Here is a 23,908-nt window from a genome sequence, read left to right as displayed (position 1 = left end):
GGCTTCACCCGCTACAAGCAGACAGTGTGTTTATCATCTCTCCATCAGGACTTCACCCGCTACAAGCGGACAGTGTGTTTATCATCTCTCCGTCAGGGCTTCACCCGCTACAAGCGGACAGTGTGTTTATCATCTCTCCGTCAGGTCATTCACCCGCTACAAGCGGACATTGTGTTTATCATCTCTCCGTCAGGGCTTCACCCGCTACAAGCGGACAGTGTGTTTATCATCTCTCCGCCAGGGCTTCACCCGCTACAAGCGGACAGTGTGTTTATCATCTCTCCATTTAGGGCTTCACCCGCTACAAGCGGACAGTGTGTTTATCATCTCTCCATTTAGGGCTTCACCCGCTACAAGCAGACAGTGTGTTTATCATCTCTCCGTCAGGGCTTCACCCGCTACAAGCAGACAGTGTGTTTATCATCTCTCCGTCAGGGCTTCACCCGCTACAAGCAGACAGTGTGTTTATCATCTCTCCATCAGGGCTTCACCCGTTACAAGCAGACAGTGTGTTTATCATCTCTCCATCAGAGCTTCACCCGCTACAAGCAGACAGTGTGTTTATCATCTCTCCGTCAGAGCTTCACCCGCTACAAGCAGACAGTGTGTTTATCATCTCTCCATCAGGGCTTCACCCGTTACAAGCAGACAGTGTGTTTATCATCTCTCCATCAGAGCTTCACCCGCTACAAGCAGACAGTGTGTTTATCATCTCTCCATCAGGGCTTCACCCGCTAGAAGCGGACAGTGTGTTTATCATCTCTCCGTCAGGGCTTCACCCGCTACAAGCAGACAGTGTGTTTATCATCTCTCCGTCAGGGCTTCACCCGCTACAAGCGGACAGTGTGTTTATCATCTCTCCATCAGGGCTTCACCCGCTACAAGCAGACAGTGTGTTTATCATCTCTCCGTCAGGGCTTCACCCGCTACAAGCAGACAGTGTGTTTATCATCTCTCCGTCAGGGCTTCACCCGCTACAAGCAGACAGTGTGTTTATCATCTCTCCGTCAGGGCTTCACCCGCTACAAGCAGACAGTGTGTTTATCATCCCTCCGTCAGGGCTTCACCCGCTACAAGCGGACAGTGTGTTTATCATCTCTCCGTCAGAGCTTCACCCGCTACAAGCAGACAGTGTGTTTATCATCCCTCCGTCAGGGCTTCACCCGCTACAAGCAGACAGTGTGTTTATCATCTCTCCGTCAGGGCTTCACCCGCTACAAGCAGACAGTGTGTTTATCATCTCTCCGTCAGGGCTTCACCCGCTACAAGCAGACAGTGTGTTTATCATCTCTCCGTCAGGGCTTCACCCGCTACAAGCAGACAGTGTGTTTATCATCCCTCCGTCAGGGCTTCACCCGCTACAAGCGGACAGTGTGTTTATCATCTCTCCGTCAGGGCTTCACCCGCTACAAGCAGACAGTGTGTTTATCATCCCTCCGTCAGGGCTTCACCCGCTACAAGCGGACAGTGTGTTTATCATCTCTCCGTCAGAGCTTCACCCGCTACAAGCGGACAGTGTGTTTATCATCTCTCCATCAGGGCTTCACCCGCTACAAGCGGACAGTGTGTTTATCATCTCTCCATCAGGGCTTCACCCGCTAGAAGCGGACAGTGTGTTTATCATCTCTCCGTCAGGGCTTCACCCGCTACAAGCAGACAGTGTGTTTATCATCTCTCCGTCAGGGCTTCACCCGCTACAAGCAGACAGTGTGTTTATCATCTCTCCGTCAGGGCTTCACCCGCTACAAGCAGACAGTGTGTTTATCATCTCTCCGTCAGGGCTTCAACCGTTACAAGCGGACAGTGTGTTTATCATTTCTCCATCAGGGCTTCACCCGCTACAAGCGGACAGTGTGTTTATCATCTCTCCATCAGGGCTTCACCCGCTACAAGCGGACAGTGTGTTTATCATCTCTCCATCAGGGCTTCACCCGCTAGAAGCGGACAGTGTGTTTATCATCTCTCCGTCAGGGCTTCACCCGCTACAAGCAGACAGTGTGTTTATCATCTCTCCGTCAGGGCTTCACCCGCTACAAGCAGACAGTGTGTTTATCATCTCTCCGTCAGGGCTTCACCCGCTACAAGCAGACAGTGTGTTTATCATCTCTCCGTCAGGGCTTCAACCGTTACAAGCGGACAGTGTGTTTATCATCTCTCCATCAGGGCTTCACCCGCTACAAGCAGACAGTGTGTTTATCATCCCTCCGTCAGGGCTTCACCCGCTACAAGCAGACAGTGTGTTTATCATCTCTCCATCAGGGCTTCACCCGCTACAAGCAGACAGTGTGTTTATCATCTCTCCATCAGGGCTTCACCCGCTACAAGCGGACAGTGTGTTTATCATCTCTCCGTCAGGGCTTCACCCGCTACAAGCAGACAGTGTGTTTATCATCCCTCCGTCAGGGCTTCACCCGTTACAAGTGGAAAGTGTGTTTATTATCGCAAGTGTTTCCAACAATGTTTACATCCAGAGTAATCGGCTATTTTAACCAGTGTAGGAGGCGGATGTTAAATGTAACTTTATTTGTAAAATAAACATAAACAACTAAAAGAAAGGAGCGGCAGCGGCGTCTTCAGCATATAAGCATTATGAACACAGCCAGGTAAAATGTCCTCTCGGACCGCCCTGCTTCATACCACAGTAATGTTAATAAAACATGAATACATTTGCTTATCTATGAACATGATTTGCTGCTTGAGTCCTGTGGGATTGCTCTCCATCAGCTGTGGAGGTGAAGTCCCATAATCCCACGCTCATTTACAGTGTCATCAAGCTACGCCTTTGTTATTGTTTTGAATTACCGACCTCTAGTGGTGAAACTTACATACTGCGCCTTTGATGTCTAAAACATTTACAAAATGTAAAAAAAAATACTAAAAATAATTATTTTTTTAAAATAAATGTTATAATAATATTTAAATGATACTAGAGTAACACTTAGTGACACACCAGAGTGATGGATGTTACAGGGTCAGAATAAAAGACGTGAGACAAAAAACAGGATGATAAACAACATTAACACAAGCGGTTTAATGCAGTTAACTCATAAATCTATTGCTCTGTCTCCACAGGTTGCACTTGTGTTCCCGAACAATGATCCGGTGATGTTTATGGTGGCGTTTTACGGATGTCTGCTGGCAGAGCTGGTGCCGGTGCCCATAGAGGTGCCACTCACTCGAAAGGTGTTGATCAACACACACACACACACACAGAGAGAGAGAGAGAGAGAGAGTGTGGTCTGTGTGAGTGACTGTCTCTCGCCCCTCCTCAGGACGCAGGCGGGCAGCAGGTGGGCTTTCTGCTGGGCAGCTGCGGGGTCACACTGGCCCTGACCACTGATGCCTGTCAGAAGGGCCTTCCTAAAGCTCAGACCGGGGAAGTGGTCACTTTTAAAGGTGGGTCATTAATACGCGCCAGTTCCTTCATCTTAATTTAAAGGGTTATTTCACCCAAAAATGAAAATTCTGTCAGTAATTACTGACCCTGATGTCGTTCCAAACCCGTAAGACCTTCGTTCATCTTCAGAACACAGATGAAGATATGGTTGATGTAATCTGTTGACGTAGTGTAAGCAGTGCAGCGCTTCTGGGTTATACGTCAGGCCGTTTGCTCATTATTGGCCGAAGCTGGTCATGTGTGTGATGACCTAGGAGAGCTGCACTGTTTACACTACGTCAACCGATTTCATCAAAAATATCTTCATTTACGGGTTTGGAACGACATGAGGGTCAGTAATGACAACATTTTCATTTTTGGGTGAACTAACCCTTTAATGGTGCTGTTTCTAAGCCTCAGGTGTGTGTGTGTGTGTGCGGTGTGTGTGTGTGTGTGTGTGTGTGTGTACGCGTGTGTGTTTGTGTGTGTGTTGTGTGTGTTGTGTGTGTGTGTTTGGTGTGTGTGTGCGTGTGTGTTTGGTGTGTGTGTGCGGTGTGTGTGTGTGCGCGTGTGTGCGTGCGCGTGTGTGTGTGTGTGTGGTGTGTGTGCGGTGTGTGTGGTGTGTGTGTGGTGTGTGTGTGTGTGGTGTGTGTGTGTGCGTGTGTGTGTGTGTGTGGTGTGTGTGGTGTGTGTGTGTATGTGTGTGTGTGGTGTGTGTGTGGTGTGTGTGTGTGTGTGCGTGTGTGTGTGTGGTGTGTGGTGTGTGGTGTGTGGTGTGTGTGTGTGTGTGTGTTCACAGGCTGGCCTCGACTGCTGTGGTTTGTCACGGATGGAAAGCATGTTGTAAAGCCTCCTAAAGACTGGCATCCTCCGATACGGGAAGCCGGCGATGAGATCGCGTACATCGAGGTCAGAGTTCACTCACTCGCTGAGGATCAGGGTCACTATAATCACCAGACACTTCTACTTATTACATGAATACATATTCAATAATCATAATCATATGAACACTATCTATCTATCTATCTATCTATCTATCTATCTATCTATCTATCTATCTATCTATCTATCTATCTATCTATCTATCTATCTATCTATCTATCTATCTATCTATCTATCTATCTATCTATCTATCTATCTATCTCTCTGTCATCTGTCTGTCAGTAATGTGTGTGTGTGTGTGTGTGTTTGTGTGTGTCCTCTCCTCAGTATAAGAGCAGTAAGGAGGGCAGCACTATGGGCATCACCGTGTCTCACTCTGCGATGCTGGCTCACTGTCATGCGCTCACACAGGCCTGTGGATACACAGAGGGTGAGTGTGTGCGACTCACACACACACACACACACACACACACACACACACACACACACACACCACGGCTCTTCTGAGACCGGCACTGCAGGTCTAGGTGTCCCACTTCTCTCTCTAAATAACTGCACAGAAACCCTTAACACTCTCACACACACTCACACACAGTAAACACACACTCACACTCAGTAAACACACACTCACACACAGTAAACACACACTCACACACAGTAAACACACACTCACACACAGTAAACACACACTCACACACAGTAAACACACACTCACACACAGTAAACACACAGAGTAAACACACATTCACACACAGTAAACACACACACTCACACACAGTAAACACACACTCACACACAGTAAACACACACTCACACACAGTAAACACACACAGTAAACACACATTCACACACAGTAAACACACACACTCACACACAGTAAACACACACTCACACACAGTAAACACACACTCACACACAGTGAACACATACTCACACACAGTAAACACACACTCACACACAGTAAACACACACTCACACAGTAAACACACACTGCTCTGCCTCTATATCTCTTAGACTGGATGTGAGTTCGAATGTAACTGTTATCAGGGGTAATTAAGATCCACATAATGAAATATTCTTTAAAAGTTTAGATATGACTTACGATGTTTTATGTTATTTCTTGTGAAGTCAGAATGTTTCCTGTGATTTTCACTCGCGTGTACAGGTGAGATTATAACAAACGTGCTGGACTTCAAACGAGACGCTGGACTGTGGCACGGGGTCCTCACGGTGAGTCCTCAGAAACACACACACACACACACACACACACACACACACACACACACACACTCACACACACACACACACACACACACACACATAAGGAGTTCGATCCCCTCACACTCATCCAGCTGTCTCTTGCTTTCCCATCCGGTGTCCTTGGCAACGGCTGTCGTGTTGATGTGTGTGTGTGTGTGTGTGTGTGTGTGTTCAGAGTGTGATGAACCGACTGCACGTGATCAGCATCCCATACTCACTGATGAAGGTCAACCCGCTCTCCTGGATACAGAAAGTCCACACTTATAAAGGTGAGTCTGTGTGTGTGTGTGTGTGTGTGTGTGTGTGTGTGTGTGTGTGTGTGTGTGTGTGTGTGTGTGTGTGTGTGTGTGTGTGTGTGTGTGTGTGTGTGTGTGTGTGTGTGTGTGTGTGTGTGGCATGGGCTTTTAACTCAGAGCTATGGCCACTTACACATGGATGAACCAAATGATGTAGTTGCTGACCTGATGTAAAACTTTATTTGTAAACTTGTATCGACAGTAAATACTTTTATAATGTTATCAAAGATTCAAATACATGCTTTGCCATCACAGGAATAAATAATGTTAGAAAACATATTAACAAAGAAAATAAGCGTTTAGCATAGAAAACACACTACTATAAAAGACAAATACAGTCAAACCATACAGGATTCAGACACCAGATATCATATTTGATATTTATTCACTAGTGTGTGCAGGACACTATAGTTCATTTATGGAAGTGAGAGAGAATGTGATATATATTACACCCAAACACTCTCATACAGTGACTAGTAACATTTATAAACATTTGGGACCAAATATGATTGACACTTTGAGCTGATCATGTTTTCAGTGTTTCTTCTGTAACTGATGCTCTTTTACACACACACTGAACACAATGAAGCATTGCTGGGTCACTGGTTGAGCTAAACTGGTATTATCTAAGTGTGGAGTTAAATTGACCAGCTGACAGATATTCAGCATAACTCGTGTGTGTGAGAGTCTAACAGAAGGACGGACAAAACCTGTGTGTGTGTGTGTGTGTGTGAGAGAGTCTAACAGAAGGAAGGACAAAACCTGTGTGTGATGTGTGTGTGTGACAGTCTAACAGAAGGACGGACAAAACCTGTGTGTGTGTGTGTGTGTGTGTGTGTGACAGTCTAACAGAAGGACGGACAAAACCTGTCAAATATCCACTGAGTTCATAATAAGTTCTGCTCATATTTTATAACCATTTTCTAAACTAGCGGATAAACTTATGATAATGTGAGAAATGTTGAAGGAGTCTGAACACATGTTGGTTTGACTGTAAATGCAACACGCATAAGAAACAAAGGATTTTTTTTCTTTTCTAAGAAACATGAACAACTCTTACCGACCTCAAACTTTTGGACAGGACTGTATATATATCTTCAGATCAGATTATCTGAATCATGAGAATTCATTCATAATATTTCGAAAGACTCACTGTCGCCACCTACTGGTGTAATGATGTAACTATGGTGTAAGGAAAACAGGATTGCTGTAGATTTTGCACATGTCATTTTAAGTTTACTAGTTTGTATACACACAGTATCCAGACAGTAAACACATATTTCTCTGTTATTATATCTTATATTTGAGGAGCTGAATTGCTGTCCAGTCAGCATCCATGTGTGTGTGTGTGTGTGTGTGTGTCTGTTTGTGTGCTGTCCAGTCAGCATGCATGAGCAGAACGATCTACAGTATCATGACCTGTAATGTTAGTAGATGAGCACTGAGTGGATGCTGTGTGTTCACATGTCCACTGTTCCCCAGCGCGTGTAGCGGTGGTCAAGTCCCGGGACATGCACTGGTCACTGCTAGCCCAGCGGGAGCAGAGAGACATCAGCCTCAGTTCCCTCCGCATGCTGATCGTGGCGGACGGAGCCAATCCCTGTGAGTGAGCGCTTCACTCCTCTTAGAGCCGATCACATGCTGTGTCACGGGCCGGCTAACTCCCCTGTGTGTGTCGAACCGCAGGGTCTATCTCGTCCTGCGACGCCTTCCTGAACGTCTTCCAGGCCCGCGGACTGCGTCCCGAGGCCATCTGCCCGTGTGCGAGCTCCTCCGAGGCCATGACCGTCGCCATCCGCAGGTACACCACACACACTCACACACTACACACACACTACACACACTGCGTCCCGAGGTCATCTGCCCGTGTGCGAGCTCCTCTGAGGCCATGACCGTCGCCATCCGCAGGTACACTACACACACTCACACACTACACGCTACACACACTACACACACTACACACTGCGTCCCGAGGCCATCTGCCCGTGTGCGAGCTCCTCCGAGGCCATGACCGTCGCCATCCGCAGGTACACCACACACACACACACTACACACACACTACACACACTGCGTCCCGAGGCCATCTGCCCGTGTGCGAGCTCCTCCGAGGCCATGACCGTCGCCATCCGCAGGTACACCACACACACTCACACACTACACGCTACACACACTACACGCTACACACACTACACCCACTACACACTGCACACACTACACACAAACTACACGCAGTACACACACTACACACACTACATGATGTTTTATTAACAAGGTTCGGGAGGAACACGTTCTAATGATCAAGCAATCAAGTAACTCCAACCAGCTGTCATCAATCAGTAATCAACAGATCCACTCAATCAGCATGAGTAAAGCCTATAAATATTCACAGTCAACTCACCCTTATTCCTCGACAGTTTTCAGCATTTGGTTCTCCGTTCTGCAAACGATGTCTCAAATGCAACGTTCACCGTCCGATGACGAGCTCAACCGCTCTCCGGTTCCTCCGCCGCCATCAGCCGGCCCTAGGACCACTTCTTCTCCGCCTGATATCGCCTCCGAGCCCCAGGCTTCATCTCGCGGGCGCCGGTCTGCACAAGCAACCCCCCGCACGCCAAGACGCCGAGGCCTGCCCTCACCTCCACCAGCGAGGACTCCAGCTTTCTCCCCGGCATCCTCCTATCATTCGGCCGTACCCACGATTCCACCCATTGGAAAGTGGACAGTCATGAGTCTGAGACAAGCGCTGATGAATTCTGATATTCAGCCTTCACGCAGGATGAACAAAGCGCAATTGTACAATCTGTACGTCACCGTGCAGTCATCCAATCTCTCTCCCAAGTCCACCCCAGCTTCCACGGCAGCCAGCAGGCTGAGAAAAACCCGGGAGGCCCCGAATCCGCCTCGCCAGACACCGTCTCCTCCTCATTCAAGATCCGGTTTTCGGCGTGCATCAGCCCGCAGTACCAGGCCTTCAGCGAGCCTGGGCCGCGCCCCAGATGCCTCCGCTGCGAGCCCTCACTCGCCTCCCGCCTCAGCTCAGCTTTACACCGCGGCGCTTCCCGCCGTAGCGCCTTACACAGCTGGGCCCGCCGGCCCACCCCCAGCCTCCCAGTTTTTTCCTCCCGCTATTTTCAACTCTTTTCCTTTGCAGTGGCCTCCGGCTCCCGTAGCAGACGCTAGCGTGAGGCTGCCTCCGCTAGCGGCGCAGGCCCGGCCTTTCAGTCATCTTCCCGCGACTACTGCTAACTCCTCCCCTTTTCAGTGGTCTGCAGCCCAAGCAAGCGCGAGGCTGCCTCCGCTTGTAACTGAGGCTCACACTTCTCATTCATATCCTCCTTTTCCCCCTCATGTTTCTTTCAATTTCCCTCCCCAAGCCCCTCAGGCCGATTTAAGCGTGAGGCTGCCTCCGCCGATAGTCGCAGCCCCGGCTTCTTTCCCTTTCAGCTCTCTCTTAAACGCAAAATCTAACTATTCTCTTTTTACAGCTACACCGATGCCTGTCCCACAAAACGCCGTCGCTCTGGAGCCTCCACCAGTGGCCCACAACATCCGAGCACAGATCCTGGCAGGTGCAGACATAGACCTTTCACATTTACTTTCTCTGCTCCCCGTGTCCGATTCTAACCGCCAGTTGGACTGCGGGGATTTTTCAGTGACTTTAAAAAAATCAAAACATGCATTCATCACGTTTACTTTCGTTTTCTGAATTCTCCATCGCTTTCAGCCATTTCACAGAAGTCATTTGTTCAGCATTCCCTCATAGGCGGCGCGAACTGAACGACTATTTAGCGCTCATCGCCGAGCTCGCGTTGTCTTACGGGGGAGAGCACTTTTATACCTACCACAAACTCTTCTCGGCAAAATGCGCTGTTAGAGTTTCCCAGTGGAACCAGTGCCCTTACTGGGGTGCACTCGACACAGACCTTCACAGCAGAGTATTCCTTGGCTGCAGGAACATTTCTTGCGCAGTCTGCAGGTCAGTAGCTCATTCCACCATATCATGCCCACAAGTTAACCCCTCCATTCCCCCTTGCGCAAACACAGCACCAGTTAAATCCACCAGTTATGTACCAAGACCGGCAACCATCAACGCAAATCCCCACGATGCCGATTTCAGCTCCAGAGCTTCTACGGATAGCAAACAGCTCTGCAACAATTTTAACGCTGGCAAGTGCACCAGGCAGCGTTGTCGATACTTGCACATATGCAGTTTCTGCGGCAGTGCCCATGCCCGTCCCGTATGCCCCGTGTTTTAAGATGTCAATAAAAAATCCAAAAATTATTTATCGACTCCCGTGAATATTTCTCGCCTTTCTATCGAACTAGCTCACCACCCGGACTCCGACTTCACCGAATATCTGCTTTCCGGCCTCCAACATGGTTTTAAACCTAGGAGTGGTTTGCCCGCTCTCCCAAAACGTCTTCTGCGATAATCTCCAATCGGCTCTCGCCGAGCCCGACGTAGTAGATAACCTGATTAAAAAATAAGTCGATTCAGGCTTTATGATTGGCCCTTTTGACGATCCTCCATTTAAAGTTTTTCGCATCAGCCCCATTGGCGTGGCTACGAGAAAGTTTTCAGGTAAGAAACGTCTCATAGTTGATCTGTCAGCTCCGCATAATTCATTTTTCCCAAGCATTAACAGCCTGATCCCACTTGACGAATTTTCTCTCAAATACCATGACGTAGATCAAGCAATCGACCTAATAAAAATCGTGGGTCGTGGCGCTTGGCTCGCAAAAATTGACATCACCTCAGCTTTCAAAGTGATGCCCATCCACCCTGATTCATGGCACTTATTCGGAGTGCGCTGGCAAGGGAAATTCTATTTTGCCGTTCGTTTAACTTTTGGATGCAAAAGCAGCCCCAAACCGTTCTCCAACAATCAGGCATCCCGGCAGAGAATTTCTCCAGCCATTCCTTCCGCATCGGGGCAGCAACCTCAGCAGCCCAAAAGGCCTCTCTCAGCAGCAGATCCAAGCCCTTGGAAGATGGTCCTCAGACGCCTTCCAAAGCTACATCAGAACCAACCGATACCACATAAAAAAAAGCCCACCAAACCCTCATCGAGTAAAAAAAAAAAAAAAAAAAAAAAAAAAAAAAAAAAAATTATATAGTGAGTATTGCCCTGTACGTCGAGCATATAGGTCTTCTCTTCCTCCGTCCAGCGAGTATTGATCTCCCAGCGGACACAGCGAGAACCTTTCCGGTCAAGCATCCAAGTCTTCTCTTTCTCCGTCCAGCGAGTATTGATCTCCCAGCGGACACAGCGAGAGCCTTCCCGGTCGAGCATATGTCTCCTCCTCCTCTGTCCAGCGAGTATTGATCTCCCAGCGGACACAGCGAGAGCCTCTCCAGCCAAACTTGTCTCCTCTTTCTCCGTCCAGCGAGTATTGATCTCCCAGCGGACACAGCGAGAACCTTTCCGGTCAAGCATCCAAGTCTTCTCTTTCTCCGTCCAGCGAGTATTGATCTCCCAGCGGACACAGCGAGAGCCTCTCCAGCCAAACTTGTCTCCTCTTTCTCCGTCCAGCGAGTATTGATCTCCCAGCGGACACAGCGAGAGCCTCTCCAGCCAAACTTGTCTCCTCTTTCTCCGTCCAGCGAGTATTGATCTCCCAGCGGACACAGCGAGAACCTTTCCGGTCAAGCATCCAAGTCTTCTCTTTCTCCGTCCAGCGAGTATTGATCTCCCAGCGGACACAGCGAGAGCCTTCCCGGTCGAGCATATGTCTCCTCCTCCTCTGTCCAGCGAGTATTGATCTCCCAGCGGACACAACAAGAGTTCCCCAGGCCAGGCGACTTCGTCTCCTCTTTCTCTGTCCTGCAAGTTTTAATCACCCAGTGGACGCAGCAAACTCTTCCAGTCAAGCATTTGCGTTTTCTCTTTTCCGACGAGGCTTACCCGTTCCGATGCCGTGACAATTGCCACAAGTACCCTCCCGTTCGAACATCCATACTTGCCTTCCCGCATGCCTGCTGAACTTACCCGCCCAAGACTTTACATATTGAACCCCCGTCGGACGCTGCGAGAGCTCTCCTGGCCAAACAACCAGGCTCTTCCTTGAAATGCCAGCCCGCCAATCTCTACGCTCTTTTCGGGGGGTCTTTAAACTGGCGGCTGTCCTTTTGCTCACTTAGCTTTTTGGGGAGTACTCTGGGTTCGGGCCCAATTTCCGAGCTCGGAGCCCTCCCCCCGGACAGCACGCCAAATACGCATAAACCTTTACTCTCTGATCATTCGTAAGTGTGAACTCGTGAAATGATGTTTTATTAACAAGGTTCGGGAGGAACACGTTCTAATGATCAAGCAATCAAGTAACTCCAACCAGCTGTCATCAATCAGTAATCAACAGATCCACTCAATCAGCATGAGTAAAGCCTATAAATATTCACAGTCAACTCACCCTTATTCCTCTACAGTTTTCAGCATCCCTCCACCACCCCATCTCCTCACACTTGCATGGCTATCTTCCTAACCAGAGACGGGGGGAGTACTCTGGGTTCGGGCCCAATTTCCGAGCTCGGAGCCCTCCCCCCGGACAGCACGCCAAATACGCATAAACCTTTACTCTCTGATCATTCGTAAGTGTGAACTCGTGAAACACTACACACACTCACACACACTACACACACACACGTACTACACACACTATCACTTCCGGTGGTTCTTTTTACGTCCACGTCGTGTATCAGAATCATTAATACACAGTGAGCCGTGTGCAAAACTTAAAATAGTGCTACCATATTTATTATAGTAAAGTTTTGCCAACCTCAAATGCCATCATTTACCCTTTCATTTGTGTTTTTTACTATATAATGCAGTCCAGTTATCAATGTCAGAAATAAAAATAGCCATTTGAATTTTGCATTTGAATTTGCATATGGGAGAATGCTCAGGTATGCATAACAAAACATGTGTGTGTCTGTGTCTGTGTCTGTGTCTGTGTCTGTGTGTGTGTGTGTGTGTGTGTGTGTGTGTGTGTGTGTGTGTGCGTGTGTGTGTGTTCAGGCCTCCGGAGATGGGCGTTCCTCCTCCAGGTAAAGCGGTGTTGTCCATGAGCGGTCTGAGTTACGGCGTGATCCGGGTCGACACCGAGGAGAAGCTCTCCGTTCTCACTGTGCAGGACGTAGGACAGGTCATGCCTGGAGGTGCGACTCTTCACTCGGTGTTTACATGCACAGCTTGTGTTCCAGTCGGACTCAGTTCATCCCGATTGATGAATCTGAATGTAGTGTGTACATGAACGCTAATCATGTGATCGGGTTGATGTGATCGTTTATATGTCACAAGCTTCAAATCTGAATATATTTTTTGACATGCAGGAATATACAGTTTCCCGCTGTCCGCGCATGATAACTCTTCTCCTACATCGGTTATTTATTTGTTTTAAACAGCAGACTTAATATTTATCCATTTCTGGTCATAATTTGGAGACTGTATATGAACCGTTCTGCTTATATTGATCACGCAGTAATAATGCTGTGTGTGGATGAGTGTGTGAAGCCAGCACTTGTGGACCATTATCCTTCTCCTCTACACACACGCAGGGAAAGCAGGATTATAGACTGACGGGACACTCATTTATACAACACTTTATTCAACAGGAACAACAGCTCGTTCCTCATTCGTCACTACGCTACTTCTACATCATCGCACATATGCACAGTGCTTTCAGTTTCGGTTCTCAGTCTGATCAAGTGTTTACATGTTCTCTGGATCAGATTAGAAAAGGAATAAACCTCCCCTTTCAATCCGATCGAGAGAATGTTGGGATTGAGCTCAGTCGGATCGGTTAAGGTGTTTACATGAAGTCCGATTGAGCCGACAATCCCGTTACTGACGGATTATTGGGTTGCATGTGGACGTATCCAGTGATCCACAGCCTGATAGACTGATTTGAATAGAGTGATAGAGCTTTGAGTGGATGATTTAGTCTCTTTATGTTTAACGCTCTCCTGTTTTGAATCTCCTCTGACTGTTGCGTGTGTGTGTGTGTGTGTGTGTGCAGCGCTGGTGTGTGTGATCCAGCTGGAGGGAACGCCGTACCTGTGTCGGATGGATGAGGTGGGAGAGATCTGTGTGAGCTCCAGCAGTACGGGAATCTCTTACTATGGTCTGCCAGGAATGACCAAGAATGTCTTTGAGGTGAGTGTGGAGAAACAGAAGCTCAACTTTCAATTTTGGTAATTTTTTAAAGAAATTGAAACAATAAATAGTGCTTTGTGGCTCTTTAATGTGTGTGACAGATCGCTGTGTCGCCTCAGTTAAAGCCGCTCGTGAACCGATCATCTCTTCCTTCTAGTTCATTTATAGCATCAAATGAACATCAGAAGGAATGTTGTTTTAACCGCGGAAAGGCGTCAGTACACTCCGCTTCTCAAGGTCAAATCCTCCCATGTTAACCCCCATGGTGCTCCTCTACGAATCCAGAGCCATCTCGAGGCTTTCTCGGCTGTGTCGGTGGTGTTCCTGATGGCCCTGCTCCTTGTTGTTCCTGCAATGCCCAGCGCAGTAAAGGCTATGTGTAGGGAACGCCCCACAAATCCTCTGCAGCCAACCTCGATAGGCATGCATCTCGCCTTCCAGCCCTGTGCTCGGCAGTCTGTGACCAGATGTTCATATTTGGTCATCTTTCTTTCGTGGGCTTCTCCCAAGCGGTCCCCCCATGGCACGGTCAGCTCCATGATGATTATATTCTTGGTGCTCTCTGAGACTAGAATGATATCTGGCCTCATAGTTGTGCTAAAGATGTGCTGGGGGAATTTCAGCTGCTTCTCCAAATCCACAGAGAGTTTCCAGTCCTTGGCTGATGCCAGGATCCCTGCTGGGGCCTTCCTCCCTGCTTGTGGCTGTTCTCATGCCCTAACAAATGCGATTGAGCAAGTGGTGTTGCTCCCTCGGCCGCCTTTGCTGATTTCTTTGCTGATGGTGTCTGCAATAGATTTCAGCACCTGGTTGTGACGCCAAGTGTAACGACCCTGGCCGAGCGCTGTTGGGCAGGAGCTCAGAATGTGCTCCAGCGTTCCACGAGCTGGGCACAGTTGGCAAGTTGGTGTGTCTGCTTTTCCCCACGTACAGGGGTTTGCTGGGCTAGGCAGGAAGTCGTATACTGCCCGAATCAGGAAGGTAATGCGGTGTGGCTCACTGTGCCAGAGCTCCGTCCAGGTGACCTTGTGGTCCATGGCCTGCTCCCACCTGGTCCAGGCCCCCTGTTGCCCCATTCCAGCTGCTCTGCTCGTCCTTCCTTCCTCCACCGCCGCTCTGACCTCTTCCTGTATTCGGCTGCGCTTCTCCTTCCCCTTCCACTCTTTATGTCGAGGTGGGGTTGGGAACATCCCCAAGCCTGCTCTTCCTCGGGCCACCACTCCCACAAGCTCTTTGTGCCGCAGTCGAGCCTGTGCATCCAGCACAGCGGCTTGGGCGCTCCACTTCCTCCCTCTCTTCACCAGCACTCCTGCCTGGGCCACCTTTGGGTCGTTGGAGTCTCTATACATCAGCACTTCACGTGCCCGAGTCACTTTAAACTCCTCTTCCAGGGATTTCAGAGGCAACCGAAGCATTGTGGTGTTTCCATAGAGGGCGATGTTACTGAGACTCCTGGGCAACAGCTCCTGAGACAGCTGTCGACCTTTCTTTCCAAGTTCTCCTCCGTGGAAATGGGAACCTCATACACAAGTAGCGGCAAGCGTATTCTTGGCAATATACTATGTTGGTCAATCCACGCTTTAAACTTGCCAGGGAGGCCAGAACGGTCTGTTGCTCTTAACCAGCTGTCCAGCTCATGGCAGGTTGACTGGACTGATACGAAGTCTCTGAGGCTGCTGTCAAAAACCTTGTCCAAGCTTTTCACAGGCTGTTCTGACAATGATGGTATCTTTGCCCCTTTGATGCTGAAATTGAACCTGTCCGTGACCTTGCCCTTCTTCAGCACTAGCGAACGGGACTTGGCTGGTTTGAACTCCATCCGAGCCCACCAGATGAGCTTTTCCAGCCCTTGGAGTATCCACCTTCCTCCTGGCACTGACTCTGTGGTGACTGTCAGGTCATCCATAAATGCTATGATTGGCGGTTGGCGGACCCCTCCTCTGCTTTGGGGCCCCCGACACTCAGGCTCTGCCGATTTGACAATCATATTCATAGCCACCGCAAATAGGATCACAGAGATGGTGCAGCCTGTGATTATTCCCACCTCCAGTTTGTGCCAATCTGATGTCACACCTCCTGCAGAGACTCGCATCCTGAAATGGTTGTAGTAATCCAAGATCAGATCTGCAATATGACGGGGCACATGGTGCTTGGCCATGGTGGTCTGGACCAGCTTGTGGGGGATTGAGCCATATGCATTGGCTAGGTCTAGCCCCAGTACCGCGAGGTCTCCCTTGCGTTCACAAGCTTCCTGGATGAGCTGAGTCACCACTCCCGTGTGTTCTAAGCAACCTCCAGCAATTCCTCCCTTTTCACAGATGTATCTATGTAGTTGTTAGTTAAGAGGAAGTTGGTCAGACGGCTTGCTACAATACTGAAGAAAACCTTGCCTTCCACGCTCAGCAATGAGATTATTCTGAACTGGTTGATCTTCTTGGAATCCTTCTCCTTTGGGATCCAGACTCCCTCAGCAAATCTCCACTGCTGTGCCACCTTTCCTCTTCTCCAAATGACTCGAGTAATCTTCCAGAGTCTCAATAAAAGTCCAGAGTTGGGACTTTTATTGAGAAATACAAGGTGAAAAAGACTTGCATTGATGTTCTGCTCTCTTCCAGACCATTCCCGTGACATCATCAGGGTCTCCCATCAGTGACCGGACCTTCACACGCACGTCTCTCCTGGGCTTCATCGGGCCGGTGCGTTTAGATGTATAACTCTTACATGTCTTATAAATCTACCTGCAGAGTTAATCTGTGTGGACTGGGGATGTGTGTGGTGTTGCAGGATAATCTGGTGTGTGTGGTGTTGCAGGATAATCTGGTGTGTGTGGTGTTGCAGGATAATCTGGTGTGTGTGGTGTTGCAGGATAATCTGGTGTGTGTGGTGTTGCAGGATAATCTGGTGTGTGTGGTGTTGCAGGATAATCTGGTGTGTGTGGTGTTGCAGGATAATCTGGTGTGTGTGGTGTTGCAGGATAATCTGGTGTGTGTGGTGTTGCAGGATAATCTGGTGTTTGTGGTGGGAAAGCTGGATGGGCTGATGGCTGTGAGCGGGCGGAGACACAACGCTGATGATGTGGTGGCCACGGCGCTGGCCGTCGAGCCCATGAAGTTTGTGTACAGAGGAAGGTAAATGCACTGCCTGTAACCTTTGACCTGATATTCACAATGCAATGCTATCCAAAAACACACAATGAGGGAAAAACACTGGAGATGACAAAACAAATAGCATATACAAGAGAAACATAAATCTGTGGCTAAATTGATTTAGAAATTACAGATTAGAAAGTTAATTTCCTCTTGAGTTGAGATGAATGTGTCTCTGTGATTCTGTGTTGTGTCAGGATTGCAGTTTTCTCTGTCTCGGTGCTGCACGATGAACGCATAGTTGTGGTGGCAGAACAGAGACCAGACGCTTCAGAGGAGGACAGCTTCCAGTGGATGAGCCGAGTGCTACAGGTATACACACACACACACACACACACACACACACCGTGTGGAATCCATGTGTACCAGATGTGGGCCAGATCTAAACTGACACTGTGTTGTTGTCTGGGATACACATATACACACACAGACCACAGATACACCCACCACAGACAGACATACACACGCACACGCAGACCACAGATATACACATACACACACACACACACTAACTCACACAAACATACACACATTATGTTATTTTAATCAGGATAATAAAGAACGGGTAGTGTTTACTTGTAGTGTCCGCACAACAACACACACACACCCATCTGTATTGTCCGTGTCTCTCTCAGGCCATCGACAGCATCCATCAGGTGGGTGTGTACTGTCTGGCTCTGGTTCCCGCAAACACACTCCCCAAAGCTCCTCTGGGCGGCATCCACATCTCCGAGAGCAAGCAGCGCTTCCTGGATGGAGCCCTGCACCCCTGCAACGTGCTCATGTGCCCTCACACCTGCGTCACCAACCTGCCCAAGCCCCGCCAGAAGCAGCCCGGCACAGGTGAGTGTGTGTGTGTGTGTGTCTCTGTGAGAGTGTGTGTGTGTGTGTGTGTGTGTGTGTGTGTGTGTGTGTGTCCTTACACCTGTGTCACCAACCTGCCCAAGCCCCACCAGAAGCAGCCCGGCACAGGTGAGTGTGTGTGTGTGTGTGTCTCTGTGAGAGTGTGTGTGTGTGTGTGTGTGTGTGTGTGTGTGTGTGTCCTTACACCTGTGTCACCAACCTGCCCAAGCCCCGCCAGAAGCAGCCCGGCACAGGTGAGTGTGTGTGTGTGTGTGTCTCTGTGAGAGTGTGTGTGTGTGTGTGTGTGTGTGTGTGTGTGTCCTTACACCTGTGTCACCAACCTGCCCAAGCCCCACCAGAAGCAGCCCGGCATAGGTGAGTGTGTGTGTGTGTATCCACTGGAGGCAAGCTGGTTGAAAACCAAAATGCAACTTTAATTAACAAACGTAATCAAACACAAAATAAAGGCATGGCATGGCAAGACATGAAACATTGAATACTACACAAAAACACACGGCAAACACGAGGGCTTAAATACACAGACTAATTACAAGACAAGGAACACCTGTGAACAATGATCAGACAAGTAACAAGTGACAAGACACATGGCAGGATCACATGACAAACAGGGAATCACATGACAAGACACAGAAACATAACAATGACAAGAACAAGAAACAAAAACCCAAACTGTAGATGTAGTGAGGAGAAGTGAGTGTGTCTGAATGGCAGTTTGCCGTCTTGTGTTCATGATGTTCATTACGCTGTGTGTCGAAGAGTGTTTTCTCAGGTCACTGATGCACACACACTGTTTTATCCACTTTTCTAACCTAATTTTCCTTGCACGCACATTAAGGATATTATATTTATTGAAGAACAAATGTTTAAAAAGTTAATTTCATTTCATTTCAATAAAAGATGCGATGCTTGATTTGGTTTATATTTGCCTATTGCGCCCTCTTGTGGACATAGGAGACGATACAGTACTTTATCCTCTAACATTGACTATTGCCTTTAGAATTCAAATATAATTCGAATTTTGCTCATATTTAAGAAACTTTTCAGCCATTTTGACAGCCCTAACCTGCTGTGTCTGATGTTTCAGAGGTGGGTCCTGCTTCCATGATAGTCGGAAACCTGGTGGCAGGAAAGAGAATTGCACAGGCCTGTGGGAGAGATGTGTCACAGCTGGAAGACCATGATCAGGTAAAGTACATTTCAACCTCCCGAACCACTGAGGGAAACAGAAGCACTTTAAAAAGAGTATTTATTGTGGAACATATACTTTCAAATATACTTAACCCTCTCTTGCTGTTCGCTTGTCGGTCAAAAAAAAATAAAAAAATATTTCAATGAAATTAATGTACTATATTTTAGTCATCATATATATATATATATATATATATATATATGGTACTAAATTATATGTATACAGTAGTTATAATCCGTTTATTCACTTTTTCAGCATAAACCTAAAAATGAAATTTCCAAATTAAACGATCATGAATCTTGAATATTTTGGATCACAGACTACAGTTTGGTGTCTTTTTAAAGACGACACTTGGCAGATTATTGCTGAAGTATAAACAGTTTAAAAAGTGAACTTGAAAATAGTTATACATTTATTGATATGCACAACAATAATATATTAATTTTTTATATAAAATATATATTGTCCAAATTAAAACACGTTTTACTATTTTACTGTTTCATATTTGAAGTTGATATCTCAAAAATGTGCTTTCAGTAATATTTAATTTAGCCGCAGTACCAAATTAAATGTCTCCCATTCATTGCAATGCGCTCATTTCTGACCGTGAACAATAAAACAAATAGAACCGTGAACAAATAGAACTTTTAACCTTTGACATTATTACAAAGTGCACTTTGAATGTCATGAGAGAGCACCCATTGCTATTCTGCAGTATTATCTGCAAGTATAATCCAGTTTTCAGATTTGCAGTACGCTGAAGCATGTGCACTGTTGTCTGAATGTGTGTTGTCCTGTAGTTCCTGTATCTGCAGGACGTCCTGCAGTGGAGAGCTCAGGCCACTCCAGACCATCCTCTGTTCCTGCTGCTCAACGCCAAGGTATCTCTCCCGTCTCTAATGTCTCCGAGTGTATGACATACGGGATCATGGACATCCAGCCGGCTGTTATCTCAGAACAAACCCGACAGGGTGATCAGAATCCGGTCTATCACACACACACACACACACACACACACACACACACACACACACACACACACACACACACACACACACACACACACACGCACACACACACATGCGCACACACACACACACACACACACACACACACACACACACACACACACACACACACACACACACACACCTGAAGGGTGTTTATTCTGATATAACAACCGGCTGGATCCCGCTTATTACACGGCTACTTGCCACATAAGTAAATAATTAGACACGAAATATTGATCTGAGTCTAAATATTTGATCAGCTCTTTAAACGCAAAGTTTCTGCGGAGAGAGCAGTTTCAGCGGCGAGTTCAAACTAGACGGACATTTAAGAGATATGGTATACAGTCATTCATATTTACACATATTACACAGCATTTCAACACATAAATAATTATGGGAATAATAAAATATTGATTTCAGATTAAACTTCTCATAATCCAACCGTGTACAAAACAATAGTCACAAAATGGCAGCATCTCTGCGTTTGTATGAAACAAGCGAGAGCGAGTCCATGATACTGGATGGCATAATTAAATAACTGTACACAAAATATTGATTCGACTGAGTTTTAATATTTTATTTGCTCATCCAAAAGCGTGTGTGCGTGTGTGTGTGTGCAGGGCACGGTGGCCAACACAGCGTCGTGTGTGCAGCTGCACAAGCGTGCAGAGCGAGTGGCGATAGCACTGATGGAACGAGGCCGACTGAACACTGGAGATCACGTGGCTCTGGTTTATCCTCCTGGTGAGAGAGAACGACGCTCGTCGCTCGTTTACTCCGGTCTGATCAAGGCTTTTCCTCTCTCAGCTCTTCATCCCTCTGTCCTCTGCTCTGCAGGTATTGATCTGATCGCCACTTTCTACGGCTGTCTGTACGCCGGCTGCGTTCCCGTCACCGTCAGGCCTCCGCACCCGCAGAACTTGACCACGACCCTGCCCACCGTCAAGATGATCGTCGAGGTAACCGGAGCCGTGAGCGGTTCACCAGCGGCGTAGCGAGACCCGCACGATTCAATACATATACTATATGATATCATTGCAATATTATATAGATTTTCTATAAACAATGCATTTATATATATATATATATATTTTTTTTTAAGTCAATGTCCAATGAATAAACATGAATTATTAATGAACAATAGTACCGTATATTTATAAATTAACACTAACCTAGATTAATAAATACTGTAAAAATACACCTAATGTAACAAATTAAACCTTACTCATGAAGTTATATTTTATTTTAAAGTAATTTTATTAAATTAAATACTTATCAATTGGTTTTGCAAACAAATAATGCCACTTGCTTTTCAATAATTAAATGGCTTTTCAATTATCCATTTTTGCAGTTTATTTAGTGACGTTACCACTGTAGATGAATATTTATGAAGTCTTAATATGACTAATAAGTATTACTTTGTCCTTTAGCTACTCTATCCTCTGTATATCCGCAGTGTGTGATCGGTGGCTGTAACTGTACTCTCTCCTTGCATATGATTGACAGGTCAGTAAGTCTGTATGTATTCTGACAACACAAGCAATAATGAAACTACTGAAATCCAAAGAGGCGGCGGCTGCTGTGGACGTTAAAGCGTGGCCGTTGATACTGGACACAGGTAAAGCATCACTTACACCATTGTACTATTGTATACTTGCCATTGTTTGTAAATGAAATATTAAAGAGCCCATATTATGCATTTTTACAAAGTATTAGTTCCTGTCTCTATGAAGCCCCTCCTTCTGAAAAGCACTCTGTGCTCTGATTGGTCGGCTGGATCAGTATGTTGTGATTGGTCGAGCGCTTCGAGTGTGTTTGGGAAATGTCCCGCCCCTTCCCATAACCACCAGTTTAACACACTACTGACTAACTCAACCAGGCCCTGCCCCTTTATTCTGCGTATGAATTATTATAATGAGGAATATTGTGACGTGTTCGTTCCCGGAAGAAACTCAAGACTACACTGGAGGCGTTTCAGGAGTTCAGAAACACTGACACTGATATAGAGAAGAACTGGAGCTTTCTCATGCTCAACCAGCAACATTACACACTAAAGAAAGTAAAAAAGCATAATAGGTCTTCTTTAAATTCGGTGTATTGGTTCCCTTTCAGATGATCTCCCGAGAAAGAGGATTCCTCAGATCTACAAACCCCCCACCCCAGAGATGCTCGCCTACCTGGACTTCAGTGTGTCCACCACAGGAATCCTGGCTGGGGTCAAGGTGAATCTGACTAACCCATCACCATCATCATCATCACCATCATCATCATCATCATCGTCATCATCCACGGGACAGTAACACTTTCTTCTGAAACCGTGGGATTGTCCCTTCTAACAGCATGTGTTTTCTCAGATGTCCCACGCTGCCACCAGTGCCTTGTGTCGCTCCATCAAGCTGCAGTGTGAGCTGTACCCGTCCCGCCAGATCGCCATCTGCCTGGACCCCTACTGTGGCCTGGGCTTTGCCCTCTGGTGTCTCTGCAGGTGAGAGACGACACCACGCTCGCTCGGCTGGGCCAGTGCAGTCACGGTTAAAGGGATAGTTCACACACAAATGAAAATTGTGATTTACTCATCCTCAAATCATCCTAGGTGTATATGACATTATTATAAGAATACAATCAGAGTTATATAAAAAAAATTTTTTACGTTTTTTTAAGTTTATCTATCCATCATAAAAGTGCTCCACACTGCTCCGGGGGGTTAATTAAAGCATTCTGAAGTGAAGCCTTCAGAAGTTAAATTCTGTTAATTAAGTTAAAATTATGTGTAAGAAAAATATTCATATTTAAAACTTCCAGCCAAACAGCCATACAGATTATATTTAAGTCTAAAGCGCAGCTTATGCGATTGAGTGCGGAGCCGTGTGGATTACTTTTATCATGAATAGATGCACTTTTATGATGGATAGATGCACTTTTATCATGGATAGATGCACTTTTATGATGGATAGATGCACTTTTATCATGGATAGATGCACTTTTATGTTGGACAGATGCACTTTTATGATGGATAGATGCACTTTTATCATGGATAGATGCACTTTTATGATGGATAGATGCACTTTTATGATGGATAGATGCACTTTTATGATGGATAGATGCACTTTTATGATGGACGGATGCACTTTTATCATGAATAGATGCACTTTTATGATGGACATATGCACTTTTATGATGGATAGATGCACTTTTATGATGGACAGATGCACTTTTATGATGGATAGATGCACTTTTATCATGGATAGATGCACTTTTATCATGGATAGATGCACTTTTATGATGGATAGATGCACTTTTATGATGGATAGATGCACTTTTATGATGGATAGATGCACTTTTATGATGGATAGATGCACTTTTATCATGGATAGATGCACTTTTATCATGGATAGATGCACTTTTATCATGGATAGATGCACTTTTATCATGGATAGATGCACTTTTATGATGGACAGATGCACTTTTATCATGGATAGATGCACTTTTATCATGGATAGATGCACTTTTATGATGGATAGATGCACTTTTATGATGGATAGATGCACTTTTATCATGGATAGATGCACTTTTATGTTGGACAGATGCACTTTTATGATGGATAGATGCACTTTTATCATGGATAGATGCACTTTTATCATGGATAGATGCACTTTTGTCATGGATAGATGCACTTTTATGATGGATAGATGCACTTTTATCATGGATAGATGCACTTTTAGGCTTGAGGGTGAA

At 46.6% G+C, this 23,908-nt stretch overlaps 1 protein-coding gene across 8 annotated transcripts in view; it reads left to right on the top strand.

The window, feature by feature from the left end:
• The window catches only part of dip2a (disco-interacting protein 2 homolog A), a gene marked incomplete at its 3' end in the record, with an annotated part of 179,329 nt that overhangs the window by 135,671 nt on the left and 19,750 nt on the right, over positions 1 to 23,908 (top strand). For 7 of the 8 annotated variants that reach the window (XM_079618917.1, XM_079618920.1, XM_079618919.1 and 4 more), the window contains 21 exons: positions 3,073 to 3,183; positions 3,273 to 3,396; positions 4,176 to 4,285; positions 4,586 to 4,688; positions 5,424 to 5,488; positions 5,694 to 5,787; positions 7,297 to 7,416; positions 7,501 to 7,615; positions 12,828 to 12,967; positions 13,828 to 13,964; positions 16,580 to 16,660; positions 16,965 to 17,092; positions 17,308 to 17,422; positions 17,746 to 17,953; positions 19,059 to 19,159; positions 19,964 to 20,044; positions 20,794 to 20,917; positions 21,011 to 21,132; positions 21,680 to 21,791; positions 22,286 to 22,395; positions 22,528 to 22,658. In XM_079618917.1, coding sequence (XP_079475043.1) covers positions 3,073 to 3,183; positions 3,273 to 3,396; positions 4,176 to 4,285; positions 4,586 to 4,688; positions 5,424 to 5,488; positions 5,694 to 5,787; positions 7,297 to 7,416; positions 7,501 to 7,615; positions 12,828 to 12,967; positions 13,828 to 13,964; positions 16,580 to 16,660; positions 16,965 to 17,092; positions 17,308 to 17,422; positions 17,746 to 17,953; positions 19,059 to 19,159; positions 19,964 to 20,044; positions 20,794 to 20,917; positions 21,011 to 21,132; positions 21,680 to 21,791; positions 22,286 to 22,395; positions 22,528 to 22,658 — 2,432 coding nt within the window. Of the gene's footprint in view, positions 1 to 3,072; positions 3,184 to 3,272; positions 3,397 to 4,175; positions 4,286 to 4,585; positions 4,689 to 5,423; positions 5,489 to 5,693; positions 5,788 to 7,296; positions 7,417 to 7,500; positions 7,616 to 12,827; positions 12,968 to 13,827; positions 13,965 to 16,579; positions 16,661 to 16,964; positions 17,097 to 17,307; positions 17,423 to 17,745; positions 17,954 to 19,058; positions 19,160 to 19,963; positions 20,045 to 20,793; positions 20,918 to 21,010; positions 21,133 to 21,679; positions 21,792 to 22,285; positions 22,396 to 22,527; positions 22,659 to 23,908 lie in introns of those variants that run through there. The other variant, XM_079618922.1, reaches the window with a different exon arrangement.

The sequence above is a fragment of the Phoxinus phoxinus genome, assembly GCF_949152265.1.
Source record: "Phoxinus phoxinus genome assembly, chromosome: 7".
NCBI lineage: Eukaryota > Metazoa > Chordata > Actinopteri > Cypriniformes > Leuciscidae > Phoxinus > Phoxinus phoxinus.
This window is presented reverse-complemented; position numbering and strand designations above follow the sequence as displayed.